The following is a 20,406-nucleotide window of genomic DNA, read 5'->3' on the forward strand; positions in this document are numbered from 1 at the left end:
ACGTTTCCCACCGTCCCACGGTGACGAGACACATTACACAATACATACAAGCAAATAGCACAGAGTAAAAACAATAGATAAGAGCGATGAATAAGTAATAAGCAAATAAGCAAAATAAATAAACAATAAATCAATAAATAGACAAATAAGGGGAGCAAAATGGAGCGAGCGTGCATACGGCAGACAACCAGAACATAGCGCAAAAGTACAGGATGTTATGCAGCCGAGGGTGGAGGGGGGAGAGAATTCAGGATCCTGACAGCTCGGAGTACAAAGTTGTTGGCGAGTCTGGTGGTGCGGGAGTGCAGGCATCTATCTGTACCTCTTCCCAGAGGGCAGAAGATCAAACAAAGAGTGAGCGGGGTGACTCACATCACACAATCGTGGTCGACCTGCAGGCGAGTTGGGAGGTGTAAATGTCCTTCAGGGAGGTGAGTGAAGCACCAATGATCTTACTAGCCGTGTTGGCAGGGCATTCACTGCAGCTACCACCCCACGCAGCGATACAACTGGAGAGGACGCTCTCAATGGTGCCACAGTAGAATGTGGTCATGATGGCAGGAGGAGCACTCGCTCGCCTGAGTTTCCGCAGAAAGTACAGGCGGCGCTGAGCTTTCTTCGCCAGCGACGCAGCGTTGGTGGTCCAGGAGAGGTCCTCACTGATGTGTACCCCCAGGAATCTGGTGCTGCTCACTCTCTTCATCACAGCACCGTCGATGGTCAGCGGCAGGTGTTGGGTGTGACCCTTCCGGAAGTCAACAACAATCTCCTTGGTCCTTGTTGTCCCTGCACCACGTGGCCAGAAGGTCGACCTCCGACCTGTATTGAGTCTCGTCGCCCCCGGTGATGAGACCCACCAGAGTGGTGTGGTCGGCATATTTCAGCACGTAGTTTGCAGTGCAGTTATGCGTCAGCACGGTGAAGAGCAGCGGACTGATGCTCCCGGAGATATTGTCGCCAACACGTACTACCTGAGGCCTCTGACACAGGAAGTCCAGTAGCCAGTTGCAAAGGTAGGTACTGAGGCCCAGATTGTCGAGTTTGCAGATGAGACGCTGTGGAACAATGGTGTTGAATGCAGAAGTGAAGTCCACAAACAGCAATCTCACATTCGAAGTGGGTGAGGGCAGAGTGGAGGTCAGAGCAGATGGCATCCTCAGAGGATCGTTTTCACAGTATCATCAACAACGTGCAGTCGAAGTGTCATCTTTCTCAGAACTTTTTGAAATGATGTGAAAATTCCATCTTGTTGCTCTTGTTTTTTTCACATCATTTCTTTTCTTGCAGTCTAAGTGCCATCTTTCTCAGAACTTTTTGAAATGATGTGAAAATTCCATCTTGTTGCTCTTGTTTTTTTCTCATCTTTTTTTTTTCTCCTTTTATTTTCTTACTGACCACACCTAAGGCATGCAGATGACCCCCAGTCATGCTCAGTCAAGAAAATCACACAAATGGCAAGAACACGGAATAGCGGTGACCACATACAGGAACAAAAATCACAACCGTGACAGCATTCCAAGACTTGACAGTTAACTAAAAAGTGCATCATGACTTTTTTTCTTTTTTGCCAAAAAATAAAACAAACGAATGATTCCTAAGGCTTGTGTTGCCATAGAATATTATAAAATATTAGAATATTATAATTCTTAATCCTGTGTGGGAAAAATATTTAATTGTTACTGTTTGTATTTATTCAACATTGTTTTTATTAAGATTAATCATTTCTACGTGTGCTATTTTTTCACTAAAAGAAACACATGGCAAACATTTTGAGGGGGGTTAAATAGATGAAAGACATTTTTTATTCATTTCAATAGGGGAAGATGATTTGACATACACATTTGAGTTACGTGTGGTCGAAACTTGTATCTCAAGGCACCACTCTTGATTAAAAAAAACACTACTCGCCATGTTTTTAAAGTGGAATGAATGCAAAGCGATGATAACGCTAGAGTATTTTATTGCATGATTGATTTGTTTTGATATAACAAAGAAAAGAGACGCCATCAGACTTTAGATTTAAGAAGAGCAATCCCAATATTGAAGATAGTATCCTTGTCGATGTTGAGCTTCGGAGGGCAGCTCAGTGGTCGCATTGGTCAGCATCTCGAGCACAAACAAATCTATTTTCGTCAGTGCAGCTGTCATTGTCCCAGAGTAGATCTAGAAGAAAACCCAAAACAGTGTGACCACAATGGAAATGCGCCAATGTTTGTAATTTCCTTCAATTGTATGAAATAACTAGCAGTAGTACAATCACATGAAGTGAGTGAGTAGCCATTGACTGTTCCCTGTTCAAGTTATGATATAGTATTTACCGTCAAATTCAAGTTCAACACAATCTCCATCATCGTCGTCACTATTGAAGGCCGTGAAATCAACATCAGAGCCATCAGTCCACAAGAAGGTGCCGGCCTGGAAGTCAAAAGAACACGTTTACAGGAGCCACATATGAAAAGTAGGTTTGCAGGGACGGGTGGCGGAAATGACAATTTTTCATCGACGCAAAATATGCCATGACCAGTCAATAGAAAATCATTGACATTGAAATGCAAAGTAAAAGCTTTTTGGTTTTCTGTAAACTCCTCAAAAATTCTAAAGAAACAACCTACTGATAAATAACTGATATTTTTCCATGAAATGTTTTTTCTTTGCTTCCCCAAAATACACCTCAACATTTTTGGGGGTAATATTGGGATGAAGCCACTATTTGAGACTCCAGTGTAATCATTTGTCATTTTTCCACCCAAAAGTTTAGGGAAGAATTAATTTGTGTGAGCGTAGGTCCAATTATGTCATCACCAGATATTGAGGTCTGTATTAAATAAAATGAATTAAAGACACATTTTGACTCTGTTTCGTAGTAGATGGGGGCGGGCTGGGTGACGTCATCACCAGCAGGTTCTCAGCCTCATTTGGGTTTGTTGGGTTCACGCATTGCAGAGCATAATCATAGTTGTAGCTTCTTTCGGAAGGCCATTATGACTGTCAACCCAAATAAATGTACGAGCCCTTCATATTATATCAAGTAAAAGCTACAAAACAAACTGACAAAAAAGTCGTTTTCAAATCAGACGAATAAAAACTGGTCAAATATTAAAAAAAAAAAAAAAGATATTAAAAGTGAAGACATTTTGCAATTCTAGTAATGACACACAAATTTGATGCACAATTTGTCTTCGCCGGCCACATAAAATGATGTGGCGGGCCGTTTCTGGCCCCAGGGCCTTGAGTTTGACACCTGTGGATTAAACAAAAACCCTAATGTGGCCGTTTATGAAATCAACGGATACAGATCACATACGGGGCTAAAAAGATCCGATCTGGATTTGCCCGCAGTGTGAACTGAGCTTAAACATAAAAAATCAATATTATAAAATAAATATCTAATATGTCTAAACACTTATATTTATATATTATAAATCTATAATATAAAATCAATATTTTGAAATAAAATATGAAATCAACAATATTTCTTTCGATATGTTGTCGACAGTTGTGTTAAGAATTAGGTGGCGTTTCACCTCAATGGCCTCGTGGAGTCCAAGCCAAACATCATTAGTAGAGTCGGAGGATTCCTTGATCACTTCAAGAACTACAGCATACTCCAAAGCACTGTGTACAGAAGCAAGGTTCCCACCAAGAATGTTGCAGATGCTCTACAAGAAGAAACAACAAAATTCAAAAAAACACTTGGGGAAAGCAGTGAAGAAGTTGCGCAACCGTGTGAATATTTTCCCACACCTCTGCATCTGCAAACTGCCGACCTTTATCTTGGTAAATGTAACAACGACAATCCAATTGAGTCCATCCCTTAGGACAGCAATTTTCTACAATTTAGGAAGAAAATATAAAAATTTCATATCAAAGGCAGACAAAAAACTAAGACATTTTTTTCTGTTTAAGAATTGAGACACCTATTAACCTTTCTTGTGACTGGAAGGTTTAGACCACTGTGAAGAGAAAAAACAAAAACAAAACAGATTGTTGGAATTAGACTGAAAAACAAATTGTGAAAATAAATTCAGTAAGTGACTTACTACTCCGGTCAACAGTCCAGTAATTCCGCACAGGAGAATCAACAAGCGTAGAGCAAGTTCCATCTATAAAACCACCGGGAAAAAAAAATCAATATAAGTTGCACTCTTATTAAAATCGATGTCACAAAAAAAAAAAAACTTTCAATATCAGTTACACTCATATTACAATAAAATAATGAAAAAGTTGAGTCTATAGATATAGAAAGGGTGTCATGTTACCTCTGCAGTTGCAAGCTTTTGTGCTGTGCAGTCTGATGAGAAATCAAAGTTTCTATATAAGCGCTCTGAGATAGTTCTGGAATGAAGAACCTGTCTGCAAACTAATTAGAAGACACCGGTCTCAAATGAGGGCGCTTCATTTAAAGGGGTGGGGCCGCGAGAAAAATTATCTTGCATTATTTTAATGATACATTTTACCTTCCCATCCCAAGTGTGCTATGACAACAGCAACACACACCCATCTTTTTATTTCAATGTTTCAAGGGTTCAGTTGCAGCTTTCATTTCATGAAATTCACATGTAATACTAAATAAATAATAAATAGTATTTGTGTGGCACAACTTGTTTCTTCAAACGTCTGTACCGGTGGTACAGACGTTTGAAAATGACATATTTGTTTCCTTTAATATTTACAATTTAAAGCAGAAGCGCCCGAAGATGTGTATGGAAATCAGTTTGTTTGATTGTAACTTAAAGTTGACTAACTATTTCAATGTCCAAATATATGGACAAATGAGAATCTACACTACCGTTCAAAAGTTTGGGGTCACCCAGGATATTCGTGTTTCTAATCCTCCGTTAGCCATCTAAGACAATTAGCAAACACGGGATGCTTTCTGGAAATGGGTCTTTGTCTACGTATATTGCAGTTGAACACATCTTGATGTAAAGAAAGAAAGATGGAATTCTAAACTTGATATTTATAAGTGTCTTCAGTCGACGGTCCAAGAAGGAAACAAGTTGTTCATTAGAACAATTAGTTTTTTGGAGGAGATTTTAAAAGATGATTGAGACTGCACACAATGGAGAGATTTGGGCGTACCGTCATAATTAGTGGCAAGAAAGAAAGAGATGCTTTCATGATTGTAATAACAAGATGGTGTGCGGAGACACGCTATTATGCTCAGGTGTAGGGCAAAGCTTCTTCACACAGAGACAAACAAGTATTAACGCTCACAACAAACATGTTTTTGAGATTGTGGAGGAAAACCGGAGTGTGTGGGAAAAAACCCTACGCAGCCACGGGGAGAACATGCAAACTCCACATGCCGTGTCAGCTAGCCGGTAGCGAGCTACGACAAGCTAGTCACAATGCAGCTAAACACGTTGCGGAGTCGAGCCTCAGTCAGCCTCCATGGTGGCAAATAAGCAATACTGTACTCCTGCCAAGCATCCGGACGAAACCAAAAGGAATGCCAAAGTACAATTAACAGAAGATGGCGGTGCTAATCATAACATCATTGTGAAACATCGTTATGTACCGCCTGGGTGATTTTCCACAAAAGTCTGGGTGAAATTGTGGTAAAGTAGAAATATTGAATTGCAAAATAGCCGGAAAATTAATGTGTCTGGAAAGAAAATTAGACAGTCATATATATACGTAGAGATAAACAGGATCGGAAAATGGAACTCGAGCTGGGAAGAGGCCTAGATAGTTTAATTTCATTGATTAATATTGATAATTTCACTCATTTTAGTTTTGTTTCCACAAGAGTTCATTTGCCCAATAAATGTTCTAAAAATTACATTAGTCGCTCATATCTTTAGATTGTTTTTTTTTTATTATTTAAAAATACATTTTGCATTTTTTTATCAAATAATTTGATGCAATAAACACTGAATTTAAGAAATAAAAACTTTTGATAGCATAAAAGGTTAACCAATGGCTCCACTGTTTTTATTGTTAACACTCAAATCCTTGGGATTAAGGTGACTAATTGCTCTTCACAATTAGAAAGCTGCTCTTCATGACGGTTGAATAATTAGCATAACCTTTTCATGTTTTAATCAAAAACCTTTGTTTTCATTTCAAAACACAACAAAAACAAAACAATGCATACAATACAAAGAGCAGACGTAGTCAAACGAAAAACTTTTACAACACAAATGAAAGTGATGTTATTTGAGGAAATTCATTCATTTCAATAATTAATAATTGCGTGGGTTGTACAGATAAAAGTACTTATTCCGCCTCGCACAAACACATCTCATTCTTCTATTATTGTCGTTTGTTGCCAGACAATTATAAGTCAGTGGATCCGGCTGGTTGAGTTATCGTCACTCGCCGGCGCCGCATCTGTTCTGGAAAAGCTGCTCCACCACCGATGAGTCAGCCAATGTGGAAATGTCGCCAAGATCCCGCTCACCGCCGGCGATCTTACGCAGCACGCGTCGCATGATCTTGCCTGAAAGGGAAGACATTTAGAAGATAAGGATACAAAAGACCTTTCAAATGAACCAGTTTCAATTGAAAGAATATTTATCTGGCAAACTTCGGCAACAGAAATGCTTGGTTTATTTTTATTCATGACAAGGAAGGTTTTCGATTTCAAACCATTTTGCCAACTAGTGTGTACCTGATCTGGTTTTGGGGAGCGCTGGAGCATCTTGAATGAAGTCGGGCGTGGCAATAGCGCCGATCTTTTCACGCACTGGTGACCAACAAACGCACAAAAGAAAAAAGGCTTCACAAAAGAACAATTTGCATTTAGCAAGGATACTTTTCTTCTGCCTCGTAAAATCAAACTTTAACTTTGTTTGTATTACTGACTTACTTTTTTTTCCTGGGGATTTCTATTTTAGATCTTGATATTTTATGCTTTGAGCCAATCGTGGAACTTTTTCTTTGAGAAATAATATTGTCAATTTTGAAAATGTTTTTGCCCCTATCTTTTATAAGAACTAAAAAAAATTTAATTCAGAAATAAAATTGTACATTTTGTAGGGGCCTTCTAAAGCACACAGTAAGCTAACAGATTTCAATAAAATTGAAAATAATTTTTGAGAAATATTTTGTGTATAAAAAAACAACAACATTCACTTCAGGTAAAAAAAAAAAAAAAGGTAACAGGAGCAAAAGTGCTGATAAAAAAAATTGCACTAAGTCATGAAAACACCACAGAGAGCTAATCCGAAGCATTTTACTGAAGCCACCTTGTTTTTTGAGCTGCGCCTCCAGCGTCCGATTGTAGGTGATACCGTCACGTAACGTCACAAAGCAGTAGAGACTTTCTCCTTTGACGGGATGTGGCCGACCCACCACGGCGGCCTCGGCGACGGCTTCGTGCCCCACCAACGCCGATTCAACCTCTGCTGTGCTCAGCAAATGACCTGCAAAAAGGCATCAAACTAATGTCAGGTAAGAGGCTGGTCAAGATGGCCACCAAGGAGATTTTGATGGCTCATGAACATCTCACCTGAGACGTTAAGCATGTCATCTATCCTCCCGGTGATCCAGTAGTATCCGTCCTTATCTCTACGGCAGCCTGTGGATAGGGGGGGGGGGGGGGGGGAGGAAAAAAAAGAAACCAAAACATCTGCATCATTAGCACACCGATGGATTACTGCTGCATCCTCTCACCATCTCCAGTCACGTAGTATCCCGGGAACTTCTTGAAGTAGGTGCTTTCAAATCTTGCGTGGTTCCCGAACACCGTCCTCATCACGCCAGGCCACGGCTGCTTGAAGACCTGTTTGGGGGTCAATGAGTCACGTTGGCGTTTTTCCAGCCGCCGAGCTTTGCATTCACGTGAACGTCGCCGCTTCCTACCAGATAACCTTCACTCGTACCCTCCAACTCCTCGCCGGACTCGTTCAAGATGGCCGGCACCACACCGAAGAATGGAAACGTCTGAAAATGACAAGTTTCTTCAAACTCCAACACCAGGACGTGTGGAAATGTTTCAAGGACCAGAATGGAAAACCAAACAGAAGCAGCCATTTAAGTGATTTCCAGGGTGTGTACTTTGGTGACCACTCTCTCGTAATTTTACCCAGATAGATTCCGTTTCACTTACAGCAGAGCCTGGCTTCATGGGCGTGGCTGCCGGCAGAGGCGTCATCACGTGTCCTCCCTGGAAGACGGAAAGCGCGGTCACGGGGACGTGTCCAGTAGGGGGCGTGGAACAAACTCACCGTCTCCGTCTGCCAGAACGTGTCAACGACGGGGCATCTGCCGTCTCCCACTACCGTGAAGTACCAGTGCCAGGCCTCTGGGTTGATGGGCTCTCCGACTGTTCCTAAAATCTTCAGAGAGTCTCGTTTGTATCTGCGCGCAACACACATAAAGAAATGTCAACCTGAAGATGACGCGAGATTCGATAAAAGGGACATTAAGTTCGCTCACTTTTGCACCGGCTCGTTGCCGTACTTCATCAGCATCCTGATGGCGGTGGGGGCCGTGTAGAACTTGCTCACGTGGTATTTGTCCACAATCTCCCAAATACGGCTCACGTCCGGATACGTCGGAAGACCCTCAAACTGAAACGCGGAGTTAAGCCAGCCGTGAGCTCCGTCGCCTAACTCCGCCCCCACGCCGCACTCACCAAGACGCTGGTGGCGCCGTTAGCCAGCGGTCCGTAGGTTATGTACGAGTGTCCGGTGATCCAGCCAATGTCGGCCGTGCACCAGTAAATGTCGTCGGGCCGATGGTCAAACACCAGCTTGAAGGTGGCGGCGGTGTAGAGCATGTAGCCGCTGACCGTGTGAAGGACACCCTGCAGAATAAGAAATACATTGAGTTGATGAGTCACAAAATATGGACTTCTCAGCCATGTTCTGCTTTAGGAAATCCCTCAAATGTGTTTTTATAGTTCCTCTGCCATTCCAGGTGGCTCACTCTACCTTGGGCTTGCCTGTGGAGCCGCTAGTGTAGAGGATGAAGAGAGGATCTTCAGAGGCGCACCACTCGGGTTCACACTCGTCCGACGAGTCAGCCATCAAAGCGTGCCAACATTTGTCCACTTGCGGGTTCCACGGCACCTTGCCATGACCATTCCAATGTTACAAATAATGAAGAAGCAAAACTTGCTCATGTCGTCTTCTATCATCAAAATCTTACAACAAAAGTGAAAATCCAAACGTTAGCCGGTCAAAACCCGCAGCAAACGATTCATCGGCATGAGCTGAAGAAAAACAAGTTATGTTTATTGGTGGGGGGGGGGAAAGAAATAGCATTGATATTGTAATGCGTCAATATTGTGAAGATGCTATGCTACTAGAACGTGCAGTGCCGGAAAAGATCCCAATATAACAACAGTCGAGTAAATATTTTGTAAACTCAATTATTATAAACTAGCAGATTAAATCAGGGAAACTAATTTAAAGCTAAAAAATAGTTGAAATCTGAAAGGAACTAACAGGAAAGTTAATTGTCCTTCAGTTGTTCAAGCTCTGGTGCCTTTTTGTATCAATGATGATACTTGTTGGCTTCATCAGGAGTATCTGAATGTAATTCGTAGCATGAAAGGACAATATCAAAAATCATAAAGAAATAAATGTGGACAAAAGATAGTGAGAGGCACCAGCTTGTGGGTAAAGTACAATCGTGCACTGTCAATGTTGTCGTCATACAAAACTGAAAAGTGTTGAGCAGAGAACAAACCTATTATTTATTTGGGGTTACGCAACAACAAAAAGCTAAACTAAGTCGTTAACCACGATCTTCATGCTGATCAAAACAAATTTGTGGAGAAAGTGCGCTGAGTGACCACAAAGAGAAGAAGAGTGTTAGTTTAATCCAAAAGTCAACAGACATCTGAGAGCATGAACAACAACTCCAGACTTTGGAGGGGAAAGTAGTTTTTTGTTTGAATTGCATCAGCAACGTACTGTGGACGATAGTTCTGATTAATTAAGATGTTTAAATTGAATTATTATTTGTAGTTGACAAATGAGCACATTTACGCCCATCTGAATAGTTCTAAAAATTTCGGTTCCATTTCTGAAGTGAGCAAGCGGAGACATTTTCACGTTCTCAGATGTTTGTGCTTACCGGCTATTCTATGAGCAAACTGCTGTGATGGGGTAAAAACAACAAAACTCGTGTCGGGGTTTTTTTTTTTGGAGGGGGGGGGGGTATATTTTTGTTGTTGTTTCTGGTGTACAATTCTATGCCGAGTATGGATGTAAATATAGCTGCAAGCTTAATGTTGACATTTCAAGTTTATCTGGTTGGATTAGAGCAAGAACTGAATTTTCAGGCACGGTGAGGATCCCAAAAAGGCAGACGCAAAAAATAAAAATTCATCCATATCAACACGAATGACATTTGAGGAATTCACAGGCTTGATTGTGTTTACCCTACAGCAGTGTTTTTTTTTTTTTTAAGAGTCAACTCAGAAGCAAAAACAAATCGTGCGGGCAGGGTTTTGGCTGGAAGGAGGACAAGTACCTGCGGAACAGGACGAGTTTTTCTTACTCTGCCTGTTTCTGTCTCCTGCTGGATGAAGGAGAAAAAGCAAGCGTGACCATGACCATGAAGCGGGATGAGTTATTTTCAACATGAAAGAAAAGTGAAAACAATAGGACCACGTCGAACCTGCTTTAAGAGGTCAAAAAGTTCAACTATAGTTTAGGATCAAATCGAAAACGTCACATCATAAAATGGTTGGGAAAAACAAATGATGATAGTGATCGCCACATTTTACCAAAATGTTTTTTTAACAAAAAAGAAAAAGGGAGCTCACCTGGAGGTCAGGACATGGCCGTTTGGCGGGGGGAGACTTTAGGGAAATCTCTTGTGCTTCTTTCGATAAATGTTTCAATACGATGCATCGCTCGAGTGAGAATCCTCTGGACACAGACAGAGAAAAATCATGTAGACATCATCTCCACTCTTTTTTTTTGTATTCTTGATAGACATTCATACAATAGAAGTTGTTACGGTGCAACGAAAGACACGCGTCCCAAACAATTTGTTGTTACCAAATGATCAAATTGATTTGCCGGCACAAAACACAAATATCGTCATAAATGCGCATGCATGAGTGCAAAGTACTTGTCTGTGCATTTCTGCAGAGCTTCATCCGCTAAGAGTTTCAGGTTGATCAGCTTATCCCCTCGGTAGAAGCCGTCTGAAGGCGGATGGCAAGCACACACACACACACAAAAAAAAGATTTTAAAACATGGGGGGGAAGGGGGGAATCATTTAAAGCATGTGAACTCGCCTGCGGTGATAAGCAGTGAACACTGCGAGTCCACAATCCTGTCGCACAACGACTCGGCAGAGAAACCTGCAAACTATCAGAAGACGTCTCGACACGGTTTCCCATCCGCACGCTCCCACCGGCGCTTCCCCGCTCCCGACGTACCACGATGGAGTGGACGGCTCCGATGCGAGCGCAGGCCAACATGGCCACCACTAGCTCCACCACCATGGGCATGTAAATTGCTACGCGGTCTCCTTTCTTCACACCTGCCGAACACAAACGTACAAGTAAATGACTGTCACGTTCAGTTCGTTGCAGTGGGACTTGTTAAAAATGTGCTACCCTGTGACTTCAGAACGTTAGCAAAGCGACAGACAATGTTCAGCAGCTCTCTGTAGGTCACCGTCAGCTCATCGCCGGGCTCGTTGCCTTCCCTGCAAAAATACACAAACGTACAAAAAAAATGGCTTCATTAGTTTCAACTCTTTGTTGCTTTTTTTTTTTGTAGGTTTAGTCAAGCAAGGGCCAGCAAGGTGCATCTGTCTCTCAGTCCTAAGATTAGGAACTTTTGAAAATCTGCTTGCACAACCCGTGAGGGGGCCGAGGAAAGAAGCTGGTTATCCCTTCTCAAACAAACAATAAGTTAAGGCTGCAAATAACAATTATTTTATTCATCGAAACGTGATTACACAAAACATTGCGGATTGTTGCAATACAGGTGCTGAGTAATTTTATTTTTATTTATTCTTTGAAAAAAAAATATTTGTACAAATAATTGCAATGCCTTGATTTTTGCTATGTGGGGATAAGAATCTTTTTTGGGGGGGGATAAAAAATCTGCGATGTACTGAAGCCGCGATAATCGAATCGCGATGTAGCGAGGGATATTGTACACAAATATCAAAATGTCCACTCTCTGTAACATGTCCCCTTTAAGACTTGAGTTCCCGATGCAATAAATAAGACAATGAAGCTGTAAAATGTCTGTAAAGCACACGTCGACCGACTGTACTCCGTTATCAGTTGCATCAGGATATCTGAAGAAAAATCACCTCACCCACACTGATTACAATGAGGAAATTTACTTTCCATTCTTGCCGCTTATGTTCAGTCACATATGCATAAACAGCGTGAAAAAAATCCACTATCGTATTTGCTTTGTATATTTCTATGCATCATTGAGGAGTCGATTTTTTTTTTTACTAAATATTTCTTTTAAAGAATTGCTGAAAAGAACACAATGTGTTGTCATTGCTGTCATTTTTGTTGCCATTTCTGCCTCATGTTAGCCCTTGGAGAAGTTATTAGGCGAAGGATTCACATAGTAATCTGTCCAGGACAAAAATGAAAGCAGTGTTTCAGTGGCATTAGTTTAAGCAGTCCCTTTGTAGATCAGACGAGTATATTTAAAGACATTTTTCCCTTTATAGATCAGACTATATTTAAAGACATTCTTTGGGGAAGTTGAGGTCACGCACTGCATAGGGTTCAAATCATTTTTCTTGCAACTGGATGTAGATGTTGCTCTCCCATGTTCTGCCCTTTTTGCACTATTTACATGCAAACAATAACCACGCTCATTTTTTAAATGTTCCCCTTTGAGACCTGACTTTCATGCTTTGTTTTTGGACAAACAAACAAAAAAAGAGATCCACCTATCAATATTTTCTTAGCTGACATCATGTTTGACATCACACTCGACATTGTATTGGATATTAATTAATATTTTTTGATAAGGAGACGTCCCAATGATAAGTGGTCTGTGCTTCTTCAGACTTTGTTGATTTTGATCCAAAATGACACTGATGTTTTATTAAGGTGTCTGGGAACTTTTAAAACCTGAAAACGCATGACGTTAGCACTATTACACTATAGGAAACAACTTTTCAAGACTTAATGATGGAGCTTACGCAGAACAGGTTTCAATTGCTGAGTTCTGAATATCATACTGACCAGTAGAAGGCCACTTTGTCGCCAAGCTTTCTGTCTTGAACGTTGCGGTCGAGCACATTGTAGCAGATGTTGGTGGATGCTCCTTCCATGCACTTGATGAAGATGTCTCCTTTGGTCGTGTCAAAGTTGTAGTCCAAGAAACGACCTGTGTGTTTGGTCTTCCAGAAGAAGTCCTTGGCCATGTCCCCCCAGAACTCTGCGGACCGACAAGACACAATGCCAAGAAGTGGTAGATGGTCTTACTTGGGTTTTGAAGGAATGTGAGAGGAAACCATCAACTTGAGCAGTCCTCAATTGTTTAGGGTGCAGTATGCATTGCATTAAGGGTTTGTCTACTAAAACGTAATCGATTGCCAATTTATTGATTTGATCGATTTTATCAAACACTCCTGTTCACACCTTTGAACGATTTAGTCTTCAAGGAGCGCAACCTACATGTTTTTGCAATGCAGACCCACAGGAAGAACACACAAAGTTCGCAAAGTAAGGCCAGACCACAGATTCTAAAACTCTTAAATTAATTTAATTCGTTCATTTTTATGGCATAGGATGGCTTAGGCTTTTGACTTTTTAGTGTTGTCCTATGAATTAATGCCTGTCATAATTCACATTTACGTATTTATTCTCTTTTTCTTTTCAGTATTCCAAGCTATTGCATTGTCCAAGACATGATAAATCAATTTCACACAATCGATCGATCGCAACGTGCGATTGGCTGTCTAAAGCGTCACACTTACTGTCAGGGTCCTCAATGGACTGCATGTACATTTCCTTAAATTTCTCAAAGGTGGGAACGTGGGCCCCCCTCCGCATCTCCTCAGTCCCGTGAAAGACGTCGTCCTCCGGCGCCTTGTCGGGAATCATATTCAGATGATGCGTTGACTGCTACGAAGTACGAGTAAATCACTGCGAGCAGGGACGCTAGCGTAGCTGCAAGACTCCACTGGTTTGCTCCCCCACGAGTGTTGTATACAAATAAAAATAAAGGATCCTTTGATGGCTTTTGGGTGCTTCAGTGTCGTGATGCTTGAAGAAAAGATCCACAGAAATTGTACTTGGAGGACACAACCAAAGCTAACTAAGCTAACTAGCAAAGAGAGCGGAGACGTGTTTACGCGCCAAAGAAGACGTCCCGTCTTTTTTGGGGGACGCCAAGATGTTTGAGTTTGTTTTTAAAAGACACAAATATTCCAAAAGGGCCTCTGTTTTTTGAAGGCCAAAGAGTAGGAGGAGGAGTGGTGACCGAGTCCTTGAGCGAGCCTTGGCAGTGGCAAAGTCTACTTTCCCCCTTCTTTTGACAAGCACAATGAGTGGCACTGAACTCCGTTCACCCCCGCCGAGCAGCCAATCAGAGACGTGGTGCGTTCGTCAAGCCACCGCTTAACTCCCAGTAGTCGAATAAAAGTGATGTTCGCTCACACCAGCAGCCAATCAACACGCGCGTGGCGTTCACTGACTAATCTGAAAACTCAGATTTTATATCTTCTTAGCTTGTTCTTTCGATTAAATGAAACTACCGCCGGTAGTAAAACGACTTAATGATTAATCTTCTTTATAAAATCCACGTATTTAGATTCAGGTTATCTTATAAATCATAAACAAATCCACATTCGAGTCCTTTAGCACTAGCAAAAAAATATCCAGGATTCCCTACTTTGCTAATTTGTAGTTCTCAATTAATAATCTTAATTTCCTTGGTGAATTTATAAAATGATTGTAGATGAAATCTAAAAAAATCTAGTCCATTCCTTTGGATTGTATCCTCCTTAAATTGGCGCCATCTTGTGGAATCTTCAGACACTACTGAAAGAATAACTCACGTGGAATGGCATGGGATTACTCTTGTTTTGGTTGGACCACATCATTATTCATCAAGTTAGGACTGTTGTGTACACATACTTGACAGAGTACTCCCCCCCACACACAACATGGAATGAAAAAATGAGTTGCAAACAGTCTATTTATTTATGAGAAGGCAAAAAAAAACACAAAAAAAAAACAACAACACGCAGGCACCGTCTGATTGTGTGCAACATTCACTTGGTTAAAGGCCGTCAAAGCGTGAGACCGCTGCACGTCTCAAGGATTTGGCAGGACTGTCTTGATCGACGCATTCAAATTTTTTGCACCTTTTTTTGCCACCCAAACGCTGAAGAAAGTCCTCAGCTGGGGGGGCTTGGAGGATGACCTCAGATGATACAAATATTATCTTAACACACACAAACAGTAAAATTACCACACAACGTTGAACCTGTTGGAACTCATCAAATCAGCCATAACAGATCACTGCAAAAAGGGGAGAACCATATCATGAACTGGAACAAAGACCAGAGTCATCTGCACTGAAGAAAATAAGACACCACCGCTGGATTATGGAGGGTGAAATCAGAAAAAGAATGGACAATACACTACGAACCGAGATGAGGGAGCTGGACCAGCATTTTGGAGCAGAGAGAGGTTCAGCAGGGGGCGTGACCCACCTGTCAAATCTGACAGGAAGGTCACGCCCTCGTCGTAACGACAGCTGTAAAAGACGTGTCACGCGCACCGCCGTTGCTGCCGGGAAAGTTTTCAAGGTACACGCCTTGTCTGAACAAAATAATACAACAAAGACATCATGGACACAACTGAACTAAATGAAATGGCTGTCGGCTTATGACTCTTGAGTGAGAGCGGAGAGCAAACTGACAGATGGACCCCCCACACCAAAAGAGACCAACGTGTCCAAAAGGAAATGACAATTAGCAGAGTAAAAATCCAATCAATTATGGGCCACAGTGAGAAAGACTGACTTCTTTTGGAATAATTGGACCAGTTGGGAATGTCAAAATGGGAGGGCGACAACGAGAGACGGGGGGGGGGGGCTGCGACCCGATTTGTGAATTGACTGACAACTCTAAATGACATTGAGCGTGGTAGTTAAAAAAAAAAGCAAAAGTACAGTACATACAAGTACACACACACAGAACCTTCTTACACTCATGTGAAAGAAACATCAGGCACTTCCCAGCGCTGAGGAAGAGGATTTTACTGACAGAAGAGTTGAGAGTCCGGCGGCTGCATCACTGGGCCACTCGCACAAGACTCGAGCGAATACGTCGAAGATCGGTCACGCCGACGACGTTTGAAGGGGTGGGGGGGAGGAAAAAAAAAAAAAAAAAAACAGGTCGTGATCTCCTGATGCTAAAACTCCTCCTGCTCTTCAGCATCTGGTATCTCAAAGCCCTCCTGGAGAAAGCCAGAGTGTACAATGAATACAAAAAAAATAAGAATAATTTCTACTATGCTATCAAGACTGCTGCGAGAACTAATCAGAATCAGCAACATTTCAATTTTTGATGAACATTTTGGCACTCAAAGCTTTTTACCATTCGGCCATTCACACACGCATTCAAAGCCGCAATGTGCTCCGCAGTCGCTCGGGCTTGAACCGTTTCCATCTGGACCGCCCGACGCACTGTGCCCCCGTTTGGAAGAGCGCCGACAGCGCACACTAGCACTCTGTTTTTGGTGTACTCTGAACAAACAACATTCTGTTCGGACACTCAAACTGTTGCAATAGTTGCACTTCTTGAACCATTGCACAAACTCAAAATTGTCTTTGGAATTTGCCTTTCTCCAGCTTGTCCACTGGGATGATCTGAAAGAGGAGTCAGCTAGATAGTAAACAACTGTGTTCGGGGGGGGCTTGGGGGGGGGGGGGGGGCTTTTAGTCACCCGACCGCAGTCGGATGATGTAACGTCATCAAATTACTATGTTTAAGTTTTTGTTCAAGTTCGTCTTAGAAGACTTCACTGTAATTTGACATCTTTCGCCAAAGATGCCACACCTTCCTGATGTTATTGTTCAAAGTGAATTAAGTTGACACGACTACTTCCGGCGACACTGCTTCTTCATCTTCGGTATCATAAGAGAAGAAAGAAGACGTCAACAATAAAAAAAAGCAGCGGCAGCAGCAGCTGCAAGAGGATCAGCTGTCATGGCCACCAACATTTGTTTTGCACAGCAACAACAAGGTTTTGAAGTCGCAAGTACTCGTCCATTGCCGGGAGGAAGCGCAAGCTCCTCGCACAGTTTGCTGCTCCCAATTTGGTCATAATTTTGCATTCGAAAAGTTAAACTCATTAAGTGTAACATAATATATATATATATTTTTTTTTTTTCCCCATATGAAGTTTATCATGTCTTTGCAATACAGATATTGCATATATTTTTTTGAAATGACTAACTCGTTCAAAAATACTACTGATTAAAAAGAAAAGACTTACATCGACAGCGTAGAGGATTTCCACAATCCTCTGCAGTGCGGGCTCGCCCTGGCCTTCATTCTCCTGGCAAATAAGCTCAATGTTTCGCAGCTTTCCAAAGTAAAAGTCTCTCTCCTTCTCGATGTCCTGAACCGTACACCTGAGTTCCTCCAGCTGTACGTTGGCACACAAGCATCATCACAGTCACACACCGAAAAGCAACACCAAAGATTTAGACAACTTTTTTTTCTTTTTTACTTCTGACTGGATCTCCGCCCCCTCCTTGTTGGCGGTGGCACTTGCGGACTTCTTGGCGTGTATGGGCACCACTTTAGGGGCGACTTTGGCAACCGGTGGCCTCTGAGGAGCTGAGGAGAACAACGGAAAATGAGACGGACCAGGCCAGCAAAAAACCTGATGATATGTTTGACAAGTTTGCCGCCCACCCCGGCTGATGGCCTTCTTTGGGGTCTTGTTGAGGGCCGACATGGCGGCGTTGGGTGGAGTTGGCGCCTCTTGGCCTTTCCTGGCCTCCACCGGGTCATACTCGCTCTCACAGTAGTTGGCGTCAAAGAACTTTTTGAACCATTGCACAAACTCAAAGTTGTCTTGGAACTTGCCCTTCACCAGCTTGTCCACTGGTATGATCTGAAAGAGGAATATTTCTCCAGAACATCTCGCCTCAAATATTAAGCGCGCCTCGGGGAAAGAGTCGACTCACTTTGTCGATGTTCATTTTTTTGAAGGCGAACTGGAGGAGCTTGAAGTTGTGGATGTACTCGTGCTCCAGCTTGGCGCCAAATTTCACTTTTTTCACAGGCACAGAGCCCGGGAACAACATGTCCATGAACTGACAGTAGGCGGCACCTACACAAACAAATAGTCGTGCTTTGAGATATTAGGCCTTGAAGTTGTTCCGTGACCATGATCGCAGCTCAAAACACACAACACACAAATTATTGTAATCCACACAGAAAATGTTGGCCACGCACCCGCGATCAGTACGACAAATTAACGCTTCGAACCAGTCTCACCTGAACACAACATCTCGATCTTGGTGAGGTTCATCTGCAGCGAGTCGTTGATCCACACGAGCATGTCGTGGCGACTCAAGTTTTCGCTGGTCACCGAGGTGGAGTAGACGTTCACAGCCATTGTTTGTTCGTAGGCAGATTCCTGGAAGGGCAAACGTGGGAACAGTCAAATTACAATTGGTAACACTGTTCCTCCTCCGCTGACATTAGCCCCGCAAATAACCACGGTGGTCGGATAGTTCCTATTTGGTTTATTAAAAAAACAAAACAAAAAACCCATAAGAACTACAAAAATAGAGACTACTCACTTTTAGAGGCTGAAATCAAAGAGATTTAGACAAGAACAAAGGCTCAAGCGATTAATCGAATATCAGAATGGTTGTTGATTTATTTGATGTTTGATTAATGATCGAATAATTGAACCAAAAGTATTTAAAAAAAAAAAAAAAAAAAACTTAGCTGGGCCTTGTAGTCATGTAAGAATACTGAAAAATTTAAGCACGATTGCATATTTTGAAACCATATCGACCAGGGAAAAAAACCCCAACACAAAACAACAAAATAAAACTGTTGTGTAGTTATTTGATGGAGATTAACACATACACGTTGCATTCCCGCACGGTCACGTCTTGCCTACAAATATGGGCCGGTCCTTTGACAAATGTCCAGGACAAACTAATGATGATTACGATTACACAACTATAATTATTAGCATTAACTAGCAGGTTTATCGTTTATGTGCTGGTTATGCTTGTATATTTGGCTCTGTGGCAAATTTGAAACGGAACGACTTGGATTTCACTGACACATAACAGGGCCGCGATGCTAACCGGTTAGCTCGACAATGCTAAACCCTCCCGAGACAGATGACGACTGTCCGCCCGCCCGAAAATGTTGCTCGGACTTTACTTTCTGTTTGCGAGCAACTTGCGCGGTTGGAATTCTTTTCCAACGAAACTAAGAATTACTCGTATTCTACGTGTGAGTCGAGAGTTGTTATTTTTGTTTTGAATAAACAGGGAAGTGAAACGGACGCGTTTTTTTCGCTGCCTCAAGCCGGCCGGCCGGCTGTCCACTTCAACAGCAGCTTGACGGCCAGTTGACACGGCCGAAGAAGAACCCACCTGGAGTTTGTACTGGTGTATTCTGCTCTGTTATGAGCGGTTTGGTCCAACTCAAGTCCACCGGTAGCGGGAGGTGAAAAAATCTGAGATCTCTTTTTTTTCTTCCTCTTTATTTCTACTTTCTTCTTTGTCTTGTTTTAATGTTAACGTCAAAGGAGGGGATTCATTGTCTGCCACCTAGTGGCGCGAAGGGGCCAAACACACACAAGCGGGTAGGACAGTTTCTAGGATTTTTTTTGTTTGTTTTTTGTAATATTTACATTTTTGAGGGGCGTTGGGTGTATTTCAGATTTTTTTTTTTTTTTTTTTTTTTATAAATTGAGTTTTTCCCCCCAAATCTTTTTCTCAGTTTCTACACAAATTTGTGACATATGGTCTCTGGCCCTCTAAGCGACAGGTGGAAAATGTTCCTTAAAACCATTGTAAATTCTAAAAACTTTCATTTGTCATATTTATTGTTGCATGTTCAGATGCTTTATTTGGAAATAGACATTCAGACTAAACATTTCTTCAATAAAAAAACAATGTAGCACTTGACTGCCTTTGTCAATCTTATTGATTTCTATAGGTTATAAAAAAAATCTCCAAATATATCATTTGCCTTTTTACACACAGTGTTCCATTTCTTTTCTGTCTCTTTACCCTGCAGACTCCGTTCTTCTAACTTTATGCATATATAAATATATTCTTCTGTATATAAACGTTCTTCTTCCCTGAGGTAAAATAAAACGATTAAAAAAAAAAAAGCTGTTGGCAGTCGACTTAAGCCAATGGTTACACTATTGACTTAGGCCTTTTAAGTTTGTACTGACAAAAAGTAACGTAAAAAAAACTTAAAAACTTGAGTCAACATGATTC

The 20,406-nt window shown here is 41.8% G+C and overlaps 3 protein-coding genes across 5 annotated transcripts; all 3 read right to left on the reverse strand.

Moving 5' to 3' along the window:
- Nucleotides 1–1,767: 1,767 nt before the first annotated feature.
- Nucleotides 1,768–4,378, reverse strand: LOC147062867 (galactose-specific lectin nattectin-like). Its single transcript, XM_085908639.1, has 7 exons — nucleotides 4,260–4,378; nucleotides 4,041–4,103; nucleotides 3,926–3,953; nucleotides 3,745–3,830; nucleotides 3,525–3,659; nucleotides 2,319–2,415; nucleotides 1,768–2,163 (listed from the first exon to the last, which is right to left on the reverse strand). Exons 2-7 carry the CDS (start codon nucleotides 4,101–4,103, stop codon nucleotides 2,084–2,086), a joined length of 489 nt encoding a protein of 162 aa, XP_085764765.1. The 5' UTR covers nucleotides 4,260–4,378; the 3' UTR covers nucleotides 1,768–2,083.
- A 1,476-nt stretch (nucleotides 4,379–5,854) lies between these two features.
- Nucleotides 5,855–14,520, reverse strand: acss2 (acyl-CoA synthetase short chain family member 2). 3 transcript variants are annotated; one of them, XM_085919906.1, is made up of 19 exons: nucleotides 13,880–14,520; nucleotides 13,143–13,338; nucleotides 11,532–11,623; nucleotides 11,352–11,455; nucleotides 11,208–11,280; nucleotides 11,038–11,113; nucleotides 10,727–10,832; nucleotides 10,432–10,476; nucleotides 8,883–9,020; nucleotides 8,585–8,755; nucleotides 8,386–8,519; nucleotides 8,175–8,307; nucleotides 8,057–8,113; nucleotides 7,810–7,890; nucleotides 7,621–7,729; nucleotides 7,457–7,525; nucleotides 7,194–7,370; nucleotides 6,617–6,691; nucleotides 5,855–6,445 (listed from the first exon to the last, which is right to left on the reverse strand). In XM_085919906.1, exons 1-19 carry the CDS (start codon nucleotides 14,004–14,006, stop codon nucleotides 6,318–6,320), a joined length of 2,091 nt encoding a protein of 696 aa, XP_085776032.1. In that variant the 5' UTR covers nucleotides 14,007–14,520; the 3' UTR covers nucleotides 5,855–6,317. The 3 variants fall into 3 exon arrangements, with proteins under 3 accessions (XP_085776032.1, XP_085776023.1, XP_085776041.1); XM_085919897.1 differs by having other exon boundaries at nucleotides 10,432–10,479; XM_085919915.1 differs by lacking the exon at nucleotides 10,432–10,476.
- A 564-nt stretch (nucleotides 14,521–15,084) lies between these two features.
- Nucleotides 15,085–19,698, reverse strand: LOC147062869 (microtubule-associated protein RP/EB family member 1-like). Its single transcript, XM_085910116.1, has 7 exons — nucleotides 19,549–19,698; nucleotides 18,425–18,566; nucleotides 18,112–18,257; nucleotides 17,837–18,038; nucleotides 17,649–17,758; nucleotides 17,412–17,564; nucleotides 15,085–16,370 (listed from the first exon to the last, which is right to left on the reverse strand). The coding sequence occupies exons 2-7, from the start codon at nucleotides 18,543–18,545 to the stop codon at nucleotides 16,326–16,328; spliced, it is 777 nt and encodes a 258-aa protein (XP_085766242.1). The 5' UTR covers nucleotides 18,546–18,566; nucleotides 19,549–19,698; the 3' UTR covers nucleotides 15,085–16,325.
- Nucleotides 19,699–20,406: the final 708 nt, after the last annotated feature.

Source organism: Syngnathus leptorhynchus, chromosome 1 (genome assembly GCF_054491065.1).
Source record: "Syngnathus leptorhynchus isolate UIUO chromosome 1, UIUO_Slep, whole genome shotgun sequence".
NCBI lineage: Eukaryota > Metazoa > Chordata > Actinopteri > Syngnathiformes > Syngnathidae > Syngnathus > Syngnathus leptorhynchus.